The following is a 14,263-nucleotide window of genomic DNA, read 5'->3' as shown; positions in this document are numbered from 1 at the left end:
TTTCCACACTGCAATTGGCAGTAGCGCATTGGAAACTTGGGGATGGTCACCGTAGAGGAAGCAGGGCCAACTTGCTGTCTTTGGATTTTGAAACATTTTTGTCAGAATAACAGAAGAATTTAGAAATGTTAAACAGTAAACTTGTGGTATGGGAAAAGAAAAGAGACACCAATTACTCCACTCCTATTGAGCACCCATTGTGGGCCAACTCTGCATAACAGTGCTTGGTCCTTTGTGTGCACCGTCTCATGTAATATTCATAGCGTTATTTGTACTATCAGGCCCGTGGACCAGTCTAGAAAGCTCCGGTGCGGAGATGAGCTTTTCTTGTTCCCACATTTGTTTCCATGGATCTCAAAACAATCACACACACACACACACACACACACACACACACACACAATCGCATTTTCGAATCCATACCAAAAAGGAGACATATTGAGTAAATGTACAGAACACCTCTCACATCAACTGGGAGATCTGAATTATTGTGCTAATTATGATCGTTCTTATGTTCATTGGGAACAAATGTTCTGGGTCGACCACTGTTTTTATTTGTTTTTAATTCTGCCCCCTTAGCTCCATCAGTAAATTATTATTTTTAAAATTTTTTTTATATTTGACAGACACCAGCGAGAGAGGGAACACACGCAGGGGGAGTGGGAGAGGGAGCAGCAGGCTTCCCAACAGAGCAGGGAGCCTGAGGTCCGGCTCGATCCCAGGACCCTGCGATCACACCCTGAGCCAAAGGCAGACGCTTAACGACTGAGCCACCCAGGCGCCCCTCCATCAGTAAATTATTAAGATGAGGAGATACCGTCTCTGCCTTCCTGTCCCTCATAGTTCAAGGGTGTGGCGGTTGGCACACAGATCATTAGAATAACATGAGCAGACAGTCCGTACTTAGTTATCTGAATCTCGAGTCCTACCCTGTGTTCATATGGGCAGCTTGAATGCAGCTGATTTGATTACACCATGGCGCAAAATAAGTCATGGTGATTTCCTAGTGACCAAACAGTAAACACTTGCCAGATTTAATAAAATTGTTTCTACTTGGAGATTTCAGCCGATGTGGGCCAAGTGATTTTGGTAACTAAGTACTTGCAGCAAGCTGTAATGTATACGTTTTCTTGAAAGAGAAAGACTGGCAAACACTCCATCATACTTGTTACAGCTCCCTTCACATGCGACTTTGATTCCAAAGTCAGGGTTGGACCCAAATTTAGAGATTCAAAAGCCAACAAAGTAAAACACAGCTAGCAGCTCACAGAAAAATGAACTGTGAAATTGAGTAAGAGAGAAAATCCTTAAGAATTGATGCTTTCAATGTTACAAAGTTTTCAGAAAATTAGCTACAAATGCGGGGTACTTCAGTCCTGAAACCTTGGCCTTCCTTGTAAGTTTTACGTGGAAATTTCTTAGATTGAGGCACTCTTTTGAGAGCGAATAATTTATTTGATGTCCACGATTGTCATTTAAACTTTGCGGTTATACTTTTTCTAGCTAGTGTTTCCAATTTTCCGCCTTTTGTTAGAGTGTGAGCTCTTCCCTCGTATGTAATGGTCGCGTGGAATTGACGTCTCGGAGAACATTAGATGGACACTCTCTGAAAGACCCCGTGTCTGTTACAGAGCACCGGCGTCTGACACAGCACGGGATACACATGTTTCTCGCTCCAACATAGATTTTCGTTTCATTGTGATAAAATACACATAATGTAGCATTTACCATCATAACTCATGTACAGATTTTTAGTTTTTATTTTTTAAGATTTATTTATTTGAGAGAGAGCACATGAGCAGGGGGAGTGGGAGAGGGAGAGAGAGAATCTTCAAGCAGACTCCCAGCTGAGCACAGAGTCCAACGCGGGGCTCAATCCCAGGACTCTGAGATCGTGACCTGAGCCTAAACCAAGAGTTGGACACTTAACTGACTGAGCCACCCAGGTGCCCCCATAGGCAGACGTTTAATGCAACATTGTTTGGGGAACCAAGCATGTGAAGCACAATAGAACAATTTGTGCTGGCGATGGGAGTTATCCAGGGTTCCTGGGATAGGTCTTCATGCTCAAGTTACCAGGTTTGGGGTTTTCTTTTTCTTTTTTTTTCATAATAATTTTTATTATGTTATGTTAGTCACCATATAGTACATCCCAAGTTTTTGATGTAAAGTTCCATGATTCATTACTTGCGTATTAACACCCAGTGCACCATGCAATATGTGCCCCCCTTAATACCCATCACTGGGCTATCCCAGTCCCCACCCCCCTCCCCTCTAAAGCCGTCAGTTTGTTTGTTTCCCAGAGTCCATAGTCTCTCATGGTTCCCCCTTCTGTTTACCCCCCCTTCTTCCCTTTCTTCTCCTACTGATCTTCCTACTTCTTATGTTCCATGAATGAGTGAAACCATATGATAATTGTCTTTGTCTGCTTGACTTATTTCTCTCAGCATTATCTCCTCCAGTCCCGTCCATGTTGCTGCAAATGTTGTGAAATTGTTCTTTTTGATTTAGCTATTGTGGACAATGCTGCTATGAACATTGGGGTGCATATGGCCCTTCTCTTCACTACATCTGTATCTTTGGGGTAAATGCCCAGTAGTGCAATGGCTGGATCATAGGGTAGCTCAATTCTTAACTTTTTAAGGGACTTCCACACTGTTTTCCAAAGTGGCTGTACCAACTTGAAATCCCACCTACAATGTAAGAGGGATCCCCCTTCTCCACATCCTCTCCAGCAATTGTTGTCTCTTGCCTTGTCAATTTTTGCCATTCTAACTGGCGTAAGGTGGTATCTCAGTGTGGTTTTGATTTGAATTTCCCTGATGGCTAATGATTTTGAACATTTTTCTTGTGTCTGTTAGCCATTTAACTTAACCAGAGACGTAAAGAATCTATATTCTAGAAACTACAAATCACTCTTGAAAGACATTGAAGAAGACACAAAAAGATGGAAAAATATTCCATGCTCATGGATTGGAAGAATAAACATAGTTAAAATGTCTATGCTACCCAGAGCAATCTACACTTTCAGTGCCATCCCAATCAAAATACCAATGACATTTTTCAAAGAACTGGAACAAACAGCCCTTAAATTTGTGTGGAACCAGAAAAGGCCCTGAATCGCCAAGGAATTGTTGAAAAACAAAGCTGGGGCATCACGTTGCTGGATTTCAAGCTATACTACAAAGCTGGGATCACAAAGACAGCATGGTACTGGCACAAAAACAGACACATGGACCAATGGAACAGAATAGAGAACCCAGAAATGGACCCTCGGCTCTTTGGGCAACTAATCTTTGACAAAGCAGGAAAAAACATCCAGTGGAAAAAAGACAGTCTCTTCCATAAATGGTGCTGGGAAAATTGGACAGCTACATGCAGAAGAATGAAACTTGACCACTCTCTCACACCATACACAAAAATAAACTCCAAATGGATGAAAGACCTCGATGTGAGACAGGAATCCATCAAAATCCTAGAGGAGAACATAGGCTGCAACCTTTTTGACATCCCCCATGAACTTGTGGGACTTCATCAAGATAAAAAGCTTCTGCACAGCCAAGGAAACAGTCAAAAAAACTAAGAGGCAGCCCACGGAACGGGAGAAGATATTTGCAAATGACACTACAGATAAAAGATTAGTATCCAAGATCTGCAAAGAACTTCTCAAACTCAATACACAGGAAACAAATAATCAAATCAAAAAATGGGCAGAAGATATGAACAGACACTTTTCCAATGATATACAAATGGCTAACAGACACATGAAAAAATGTTCAAAATCATTAGCCATCAGGTTTGGAGTTTTCAATGACATTTCTCGTCACCATCAACATGCAAAATAACAGCCTATCGTTAACCCTCTTTTTGGAAATGAGGTAGAGACCTTCCCTTCTGTCCTCCCCACTTGGATGGTGGTGAGGTTTTCTCCTTTCCTTTATAACCCCTTGTTAACATACCTCGCCCATTGTGTGAGATACTCTCTGGCTAATAGTCCGCACTATTCACTAATGTCCTCCTGCCCAGTTCTCTGGGGATTACCTGACTAGAGGGTCAGACTCCCATCAGTGAAGAGTCACAGGCAGCAGGTTGGCAGGCCTTAGGTGTCACCAGATGGTGGAGAGCCACAGTCAGCTGTCTGGCAGCACGTGTTACCAGGTGTTACGCAGGTATATCCAGATATATCCCGAGAGTCATAGCCGTCCGGCAGCAGGTGTTGCCAGGTGTTATGCAGGTATATCCAGATATATCCCGAGAGTCACAGTCAGCCGTCTGGCAGCAGGTGTTACCAGGTGTTACGCAGGTATATCCAGATATATCCCGAGAGTCATAGCCGTCCGGCAGCAGGTGTTGCCAGGTGTTATGCAGGTATATCCAGGTGTATCCCGAGACCATAGCCGTCTGGCAGCAGGTGTTGCCAGGTGTTACGCAGGTATACCCAGATGTATCCCGAGAGCCACAGTCAGCCGTCTGGCAGCAGGTGTTACCAGGTGTTACGCAGGTATACCCAGATATATCCTGAGAGTCATAGCCGTCCGGCAGCAGGTGTTGCCAGGTGTTATGCAGGTATATCCAGGTGTATCCCGAGACCATAGCCGTCCGGCAGCAGGTGTTGCCAGGTGTTACGCAGGTATACCCAGATGTATCCCGAGAGCCACAGTCAGCCGTCTGGCAGCAGGTGTTACCAGGTGTTACGCAGGTATACCCAGATATATCCCGAGAGCCACAGTCAGCCGTCTGGCAGCAGGTGTTACCAGGTGTTGCGCTGGTATATCCAGATATATCCCGAGAGTCATAGCCGTCCAGCAGCAGGTGTTGCCAGGTGTTATGCAGGTATATCCAGGTGTATCCCGAGACCATAGCTGTCCGGCAGCAGGTGTTACCAGGTGTTACACAGGTATATCCAGGTACATCCCGAGAGCCACAGTCTGCTGTCTGGCAGCAGGTGTTACCAGGTGTTATGCAGGTATATCCCAGGTGTTCCCAGTCATGTGTCATGGGGAGAAGCACACAGCATGCTGGCATTTAGCCACAGGATGCTCCCATTTGAGCCCTGGTTTGTGCTCGCCCGTGCTATCATATTGGTTTCTTATGTCCCTGACTCGGATTTGACATCCGGCAGTAAACAAGGTATCCTCCTTGATGATCTCCTCCTTCCAGTGTCGAGAAAGCGCAGGCCTTCAGCGGAGCACCAGACGCTGCTGTTTGCACCACATAGGACAGACTTAGTTGTCACAGCCAACAGAGCCCAGCTTCGCAAGAGTTCTGACTCTGTGCGCATGGCGGGAGCCGTTCAAGGCAGGCCTCCTGGTGGGGTGCGCACTGTTCTCTCCAGGTGTCACTCGGCATCCCCGTCTTTAGGGCTCTGCCCTCAGGCCTGTGGCGTTTCCCACATCCTGCTGGTGAGGAGGAGGGTGTGGGAGTGCCATACCCACTGCCTAAAAGCCTGGCTCACAAAACGTGCTTTAGTGATGACATGGCACCCTACAGAGGGGCTGGAATTTTTACCTGGCTGGACAGGTGTGGTGCAGGTGAACATGGGCCTAGAGGGACTGGCTTGGGATTAGGGTAGCAATTTTGGCAACAGCCACCAAGGCAAACGGAAGGGTAGGCTGAAAGTTAGGATTCTAGCGATTGCCGTGTCAGCTATCGTCCATCAGCACAAGGACGACCATCGTGGGTGGTCATTCCCCTGTCTGTCCCTGGCAGTGGGGCTGCTTTTAGGGACCCTGAGCAGCTCCCCACTTGAGCGGCAGAAAGAAGCCCTTATCCTCTGATTGCTTCTCACGTTGGAGGAATGACCAAATGCCGTCCGGAACCATTTTTCCGAAGGACAAAGATGCATTTGGTAACCGGTTCTTTCCATTCCTCACACTTTTTCCATAACGCGAGTCTCTCAGTAAATCCAGGAGTACCTGCTCTCACTCGTGTGTCATTGCTTCTGGGTTCTGCTGAAATGTCATCAGCCACATGCTGTTCAGAACCTGACTGTGTCACAAGGAGCCCTGATTCACATTCTTTCACTGGTCATGCATTGATAATTCCATATTGATAAGAGGTCCCATGTGCACATTAGCTCTAGAAGCTGGATATCATTCAAATAGGTTCAACGAACTGAGGCTGAAACTCCTTTCTGCTAAGATACCAGCCAGTGTTACTGCTGTGAGAATTGCTCCGTTTCCGTAGGGCCACCGCTAAGTCATCGTGATTACCATTTTCCACACTAAATAAAACGACTCAGTAGAGAATGAAAATCTCCGTATGTGTGCAGTAGGCCAAAAGGGGCCCTCAAAGTGTACAGAGATGCGTCATGAATATTATCCATTATTTGACAACTACATTTAACAGAGAACGTAATACTTTGTGAATGCACCTACGTATGATTGATGTGTTTCTGTTGCATGCAGTATAGAGTTACAACTCATGGGTCAGATTCCTTTTAAAAATTAGCATAAAATATTACTTCTTTAGGGGGAAAAGAAAACAAATGCATTTATTTTGTAAGACATTCCTGGGAAATTTTCACTGAGTAAGAATTTTTACCTTCCTTTCTGAAATCTTAGAAATCAGGTGTCCTGTGTCTTTAATAAGATGAGTTTTCTTTTTGGGGCACCAGGCTGGCTCAGTCGGTAGAGCACGTGACTCTTGATCTTGGGGTCGTAAGTTCAAGCCCCACATTGAGTGTCGAGATTGCTTTAAAAAAACAAATTCCTTAAAAGAAGAGAATTTTTCCTATTCTCTCTTCAGCCTCTGTTCCCCAAGAAGAACTACGAATGCCTGACTAGCTGCGAGTTCCTCAAGTACATCCTGTCGGTGAAGCAGGGGGACTGCCCGGCCCCTGAGAGAGCCAGTGGATTTGCCGCCGCCTGTGTGGAAAGTTGTGAAGCTGACAACGAGTGCTCTGGGGTGAAGAAATGTTGTTCAAATGGATGTGGACACACCTGCCAGGTGCCCAAGACACTGTACAAAGGTAAGGAGCAGAGCCCATGTGAAGGGAACTTCACTAACTCATGGGGGGTCGTGATGTGCGTGTGGGGAAGAGTGTCAATCAAAGATGGGGGGGTATGTGTGCATGGGGAAGGGTGTCAGTCACAGATGGGGGTGTGTGTGTGCATGGGAAAGGGTGTCAGTCAAAGATGGGGGGGTGTGTGTGCATGGGGAAGGGTGTCAGTCAAAGATAGGGGTGTGCGTGTGCATGGGAAAGGGTGTCAGTCAAAGATGGGGGGGTGTGTGTGCATGGGAAAGGGTGTCAGTCAAAGATGGGGGTGTGTGTGTGCATGGGGAAGGGTGTCAGTCAAAGATGGGGGTGTGGGTGTGCATGGGGAAGGGTGTCAGTCAAAGATGGGTGTGTGTGTGCATGGGGAAGGGTGTCAGTCAAAGATAGGGGTGTGCGTGTGCATGGGAAAGGGTGTCAGTCAAAGATGGGGGTGTGTGTGTGCATGGGAAAGGGTGTCAATCAAAGATGGGGGTGTGTGTGTGCATGGGGAAGGGTGTCAGTCAAAGATGGGGGTGTGGGTGTGCATGGGGAAGGGTGTCAGTCAAAGATGGGTGTGTGTGTGTGCATGGGGAAGGGTGTCAGTCAAAGATGGGGGTGTGGGTGTGCATGGGGAAGGGTGTCAGTCAAAGAAGGCACCATTGCAAGGGAAGAAAAACAGTAAGAAAATGCACTTTGTGCCACACAGACATGTCTGAAACTATTATGGGACCATACAGATCAGCCACAATGAACTCATTCTGGGGCAGAGCAAATCATTTTTACTAAATGTAACGTGTAGGAAGGAAACATCACTTCAGGAACGTCCTTGTACTTTCGTCCACAAAGAGTGAATCAATTAAGCTGCACTGGGGACATCGGAACAAATCGATTTAAATCCCTGGAAACGAGACTGGGGAGGGGACCCGCTTGAAAAACGCATAACAAATGCACGGGTATCGTGGTTTTCCTATTGGCATAATCCAAGAACAGAAGTGTCATTGTCCGGACTTTCAGTATTTTGATGAGTGTCTTGAGAACCCAGATGGAGGAATAGCTCTCTTCCAAAGATGGGGATTCAGTTTACCAAACAGTTTAGCAGATGTAAGAGTTTACATTCATAGGCAGTTGCTAGAGCCCTTCACTCCTTGATCCTAAGCGTAACTCGCCCCTTCCAGTCGTTGTGACCCCGTTCTTTTATGCCAAACCGATTCTGTTGTATCATGTCCAGTTTTGGATACCCTCAGAGTATCCAGGGAGACAAAATTTTGCTACTTTTTGGCATCTCATATGAAGAGTCAAATAGAATTCATCACTAGGCACTATTCACTACAAGTAGAAAGAGTAATCTGTCTTCTCTCTTTCACTCACACCAAATATATATGATTTCCAGATATAGGTCAGTTATTTTTAAACTGCATAAAACAGTACTGCCAGCAATGCCAGTGTTGAATCATGCGCTGGCTGACTGTTGTCTGAAGTCTGGTCTGGTCTTACTATCATAACAGCTCCCATCTCCCAGAACTCACGTCCCTGCCCTTTGCCTCTGGTGCTCCCTTGGAATTACTCTCGTCTCAAATCTGTGTAATCCATCCAGTTTTCCTTGTTTGTGCATAAGACCTGGGGAAACCTGGCATAAATATTACGTCTCAAATTCAAAATAATTGCTGCTTTCCCTTTCTTACCAGGTGATGTTTCTTTAATGGATTTACAGTTTTATCATGGTCATGCGTCTCATTATAAGCTACATAAAATCACTTTTGCAAAACCCCACGCCATTTAATTCTTCTAAAGTCTATTATTAGGAAGCCTTTTCTGTTATTATAGATTTACTATTTAAGTATTAGCATTTACCATAACAATAGGCTGCTTTTAGAATGATTGTTGAAAAGCCATTTGTAAAACCCTTAGTGCTTTAAAGTGGGGTGTTTTAAAGAGGCAATATAAATTAAAAGATGCTTTTTATTTAAAAGCATTGAAGAGTCAGTATGAATTTCAAATATGTCTGGTTCACCAAGAATAAGGGAAATATTCTCCAAAGGGCCAGCATAAATGATTAATTATTAAAAGAGACTTGGAATTTAAACCTACGCTTAACTAAATATGGATTTTTTTTTTTTTAAGTCCTGACGTCCCTCTTCTATAAAGTAGCTCTCAACTTGGGTTTTTTGTGGAGACAGGTCATTCATGAAGAACTACCTAGAAATAGAATAAACAGACTCTTGACCTGGCGATGACTTTTGCCGGTGAGCCTAGGACAATATGACTGTTATTTTGAAAGTATATATAGGTACGTGTAGATATCTCCCCCTTGCTCTGTTGAGCAGTCCCTGAAGGAAAGCTGGTTTCCATAACCGGGGTGGGGGGGCGTCTGACCGAGGCACTGAGTAGGCGTGTGTGAGCCAGCGGGGGTGGGGGGATGGACCCACACAGCTGCTGTGATGCTCTCTGCCACAGTCTAGCCGATGAGCCACCCCAAGTGTCTCATCACGTTCCTGCCTGGGACTCACACTTCGTGCTCAGTCTCAGAAGAGGATGCTGGTGCTGACAGCTCGTGTCTCTCAGGGAAAGGGTCCTTTTGGACCGAGCCCTTGGCTTTGCAGGGACAAGCACGTTTACCCAGCCAGCCAGTCTGCACACAAATCACTCTCAGCAGTCTGTGGCCTACCAGCCATCACCGTCCTCGCCTACACGTTGCCCCCTTGCTGCCCTGAGCCAACCGTGGGAGATTGGCTTGCCCTCCTCTCTCTGTGCCATCTCTTTCCTTAGGAAGGGGTGCCCCGTCACTGGTTGGGGTGGGCTGGTCCTGCTCCCAGTCCACAAGGGCTGAGGCTGAGGCTGCAAGCCGTTGCTCAGGTGATTTGATTGTTGGTAGTGGGAGTACGTGTGACCCTGGCCCCAGCTGGGCCAGCTCTCCTCTTAGTTTCATTTTGAGTCTATCGAGCTATCATACTGGATGGACCCTAAATCATGGTATTAATGTGGTATAGGTCAATCATAAGGTGTATCAATGTCAAATATTTCAATCTGATAAAATCACTGACATGTCAGTGGTTAGGGTACGACGTCAATCTGATCCCAGCTCCTACCCGGTCCAGTACGTCCTTATCAAGGCAGTCATGCACGTAACACTCATTTGTGCAGAAATAATTATCTCAACTTCTGCAATAGATTGATATTTACCAACCTTTCTCCTATTTTTTCTTTTATTGCTTCTTGGGTTGGTTAAAAAATTTTAAAATACAGAAATACAAGCATTGTGTTTGGCCCCCTGTGTGTTTGGTAGGGGAGATGGCGGACATACTTGGTGTTGTAGCTTCTAAAACCTTAGATGCTACAGACTTGAGCTTTTTTTTTTTTTTTAAAGATTTATTTATTTATTTGAGAGAGAGAGAAAGGAGAGAGGAGAGAGTGGCGGGGAGGGGTAGGGGGAGAGGGAGAGAGAGTTCTCAGCAGTCTCTATGCTGAGTGCGGAGCCCCACGCGGGGCTGGATCCACAACCCTGAGATGGTGACCTGAGCTGAAATCAAGTTGGACCCCTAACCGACGGTGCTACCTGGGTGCCCCAAACTTGAGCTTTTAAAAAGTATGCATATTTTGAAAAGACGTTCAGCAGAATGCATTCATTCTATTTGAGCATTCAATTTGGTTTATGCCGTAAGAATTGTCCTTACCTGGTGCCTCTAAGTGAACCGTACTCAGTAATAGAGTTTAAAACAAAGGAAAGCAGCAGCGAGTGTTCACTTCGCCCTTCAAATAAGATTGTTACCAGCTTCCTGGAGGACGTGCACATGTTAACGTGGGTCAGTGCCACCCCAGCTGCCTGTTCCTGGCGATGCGAGCCTTAGCGTCATTGCGGAAAGTTTAAGAGGCTGATTCTCCACTGGTGCACAACATGAAACGACTGCCTGTCCGGACACTTGCTTTCCCTTTGATGCTCTCCCTGGCCTATTTTAAGGCCGATTTACAGCTGAGTTCAACTCCCCTCCCTCCCCAAGATGATGTATTATTTTACTGCCCAAGCTTCTGCTTCTTCTGACTCCCCACTATGGCACTTGGTCAGGGAAGGGCAGGAGAAAAGCTGAAGTTGCTTTCCACACGTAAAGACGGAGGTTAATCTGTGGCTCTCGGTCATCTGTCTTTTCTCTTTACTGTGCATAAACTGAAATGAATCACATATCAGTTTGTTTCCAAACAAATTGGATGATCTGATGGTGGCGGTAACTTAATATTTCTGTGAATTGCTTCATATATGAAATATTGAAACTTCAGGTCTTTAGAGATGGACTAATCCCAGTAGTCACAAGTCAGTCTTTTAGCATTTCGAATACAGTGACCCAATACCTTAATTAGGGTTATGAACACAAATTCTGTGAATACTGATGACCTCTAGGAGAGATGTTGACTGATGGTGAATTATTGAATCATTGGAACACTATGTCTTGCTACATTTGCATAACATTTACACTCCTGGCAGAAACATTTTTACAGGAATCATCAAGTCTCATGATTTGCAACTGCTGATTCTGATCATTGAGTTTTCTATCATTACATTTTCCAAATTTTTTTAAATCATTGAGTTTCACCCCAATACTTGTGATGCTTTAAAGACAAAGCACCTGTATTGTCACATATTGTGGGATGTTATAGGATCACATTTTTGACAGAATAGTGTGGATTTCGGATGACTAGTTTGTTCAAAAATGAAGGAGAAAAAGTCTAGTCATTTCCACAGTAAGGAACACGCCGAGGAGACACGCATTCTGCACATCTGGCTGCACGGCTCGGGTGCTGGGTGAGCTACTTGCACTGTGCAGAAGGCCTGGCGCTGGGGGCTGGGGGTCCCGGGGGCTGGGGGGCCGAGCCCCATCTGTACACAATTACAGCTGAGTGCTGGAGTGCCTTCCAATCAAGAGAGCCAGCTGACCCTGATGCAAAGCAGATGGACCATTTCTCAACATGCAAATCATAGGATTGTTGTACGTAATAATTGGAGAGATTGTTAAATGAAGAAATGCGAACTGACATCACGCTGATGCTCATTATGTTCGATTCAGGCCCTTGGTAGTTGAAGGATATTCAAGATGAAAACCTTGTAGCAAGGGGATTCGGATGCTTGCTTTGCTGCTGCTGAGTTCAGGTTACTTCAGCGGCCGGGGTATTTACTGGAGTTGCATTTACACTAGAGGTTTATGCATAGGAGAGCCAAGGAGAAACTTGCATTGGAAAGCCTAGACAATGTGCTTTATGAGTTTGAAGAACTAACCAGCCCTTCTCTTTACTGTGCACAAAGAAACCACATGAATCACAAACTGTCCTCAGGGGCCAGCCTCTCTTCACGTCAGCCCTCGGTAGAAAGTGTGTCTAGGACCCACCTGGATGCAAGCATGATACAAAGCCATCATTTGGTCGAGGTTGGTTTTTCCTCCCTCGGATAAAATCTGGTAGCTTCTTTTCTTGACCTAAGTCTTTAGAGAGCTACTTCTGGATTAAAACTCATCAACACATTTTGGGATTTCTGTCATGTCAGGAATTGTCAGGAATTGGTCTTTTTTTTTAAAAAAACTGGGAACGCTCTGTCAATGCAATAAAACTATTCATTCCATCTTGTAAACTTACCAATAGAGTTTTATTGTATTATTATTTAGTATTTGCTTTTTAAAAATGGAAGAGTAAGCGAATACCTGTGTTAAGTTTTCTCCTTTCCCTAAGGTGAGTGCCCTCCAGCAGAGAGGGGCTGGCCATTGGTGCACATTGTGTCACTGTTTCCATATCCTCTTAGTTCTGCAGATATGTTCTTGAGTGTGGGATGGGACAGGGTTAGGCTGTTCTTCAGCACACATGTCCTGAACATTTGCTCTTGCAGAATGTGCTCTCCTGGGCCACTGTAAGGTGGAGTGAAGGGACCTGTTCCTTGAGGGCTGGCGGCTGTAGCTTCCTGGGGAAGACAGACACCATCCAAGGAGCTTCTGTAGTAAAAGGCAGTTCAGTGCACATGTGGACAGTTATGGGCTAAGCTTCAAAGAGGGGCAGAAGAATGCAAGCTTTATTTCCAGTTGGGAGGTTTAGGGTAAGTAGCTCTGAGCGGTGGCATTCAGTCTGAGCCTGGAAGTATTCATGTGTCCATAGTCAGAAAGTAGGAGGAAAGACATTTCAGATTGAAAATACCTAGTGGTAGTAGGAAGTACCTGGCAGCGTGTTTCTACAAAAGAGGGGTTTAAAAGCAGGTTGTGTGACAAATATGTGAAATGTACCATGAGATAAGTAGAAAGATCGCTGGTAGTAGGTCATGAAGATGGTCTGGCATGATGCGGAGGACATGACACGTGTTCATTCCACAGAAAATGGGACGCAGTTGAATAGTTGGAGAAGGTGGAGGAGACCATCTGTCCTCTACTTTAGGAAAACAATTATCACAAAATATCGTGAAGAGGGAATTAGAGAAAAAGATGGGCTTATGGGGGCATGGGGTGGGAGGCTTCCTGAAATTACACTCTGCAGTCCAACGAAGAGATATTGGTGGGTCCAAGAACTAGTCGAAAGGTCTGTTAGCTAGAGTGGTCATGAAGCTATCACCAGGGGAGGGGACATCCTGAGGAAGGACATTTGGGTTGGGACTTGGGTGGAGAAGTTTGTTCAGCAGTGGGGCCCACAGCACAGATGGGGACAGATTTCAGAGTCCCTTGCTTAGCAGAAATACTCCAGGCACGAAAGCAAATGGGACTCCTAATATAAGGTTGTGTACTGCAAAGCAAAGTTTATGACTCGAACTTAGAAAAACCCTCATGCCGTGGCAGAATGGGAGACCTGTTCCACACTAACCAAGGACATCAAGGACCTTCGAATCAGAATCTTTCAGGGATATGCAGAGCTATGAAAACTGCCTCTTTTCTCTACTTTGCTAAGTGGCTCTTTCTAAGACAAAATGGAGAAGGAAGCAGAAAACTCAGGAACCTGAGATCACGTCATTGCTCCTGGCAACTTAATCTTCCTCAGACTCAATTACTTGATGTTCCAAATGTAGATAATTAACCCTTCACCCACAGCACAAGCTCCCAGTGAGGACCAGTTGAGGCACCAATGTTACAGTAAAGGACAACCCATCAGCAAATCAAAACAGACTGCAGTGGGCATGGGGAATGTGTTTTCTAGAAAGTATTTTGTAGAACTCATTGACCTTTGAGCAGATTTATTTGCTGATATTTTAAAATTATGCAACTCCCTCCACCCAAATGTGTAAGGACTTGAAAATTTCCCGCAAACAAGACTTAGCATGAATTAAGATCCAAA

General features: G+C 45.2%; 1 protein-coding gene across 1 annotated transcript in view; it reads left to right on the top strand.

Moving 5' to 3' along the window:
• Window positions 1-14,263, top strand: part of ANOS1 (anosmin 1) — a 182,780-nt gene that overhangs the window by 119,489 nt on the left and 49,028 nt on the right. Inside the window, exon 4 of the mRNA XM_026478168.4 lies at window positions 6,748-6,970. Within this exon, the coding sequence (XP_026333953.1) occupies window positions 6,748-6,970 (223 nt within the window). The remainder of the gene's footprint in view (window positions 1-6,747; window positions 6,971-14,263) is intronic.

The sequence above is a fragment of the Ursus arctos genome, chromosome X, assembly GCF_023065955.2.
Source record: "Ursus arctos isolate Adak ecotype North America chromosome X, UrsArc2.0, whole genome shotgun sequence".
In the NCBI taxonomy this organism is placed as follows: domain Eukaryota; kingdom Metazoa; phylum Chordata; class Mammalia; order Carnivora; family Ursidae; genus Ursus; species Ursus arctos.
This window is presented reverse-complemented; position numbering and strand designations above follow the sequence as displayed.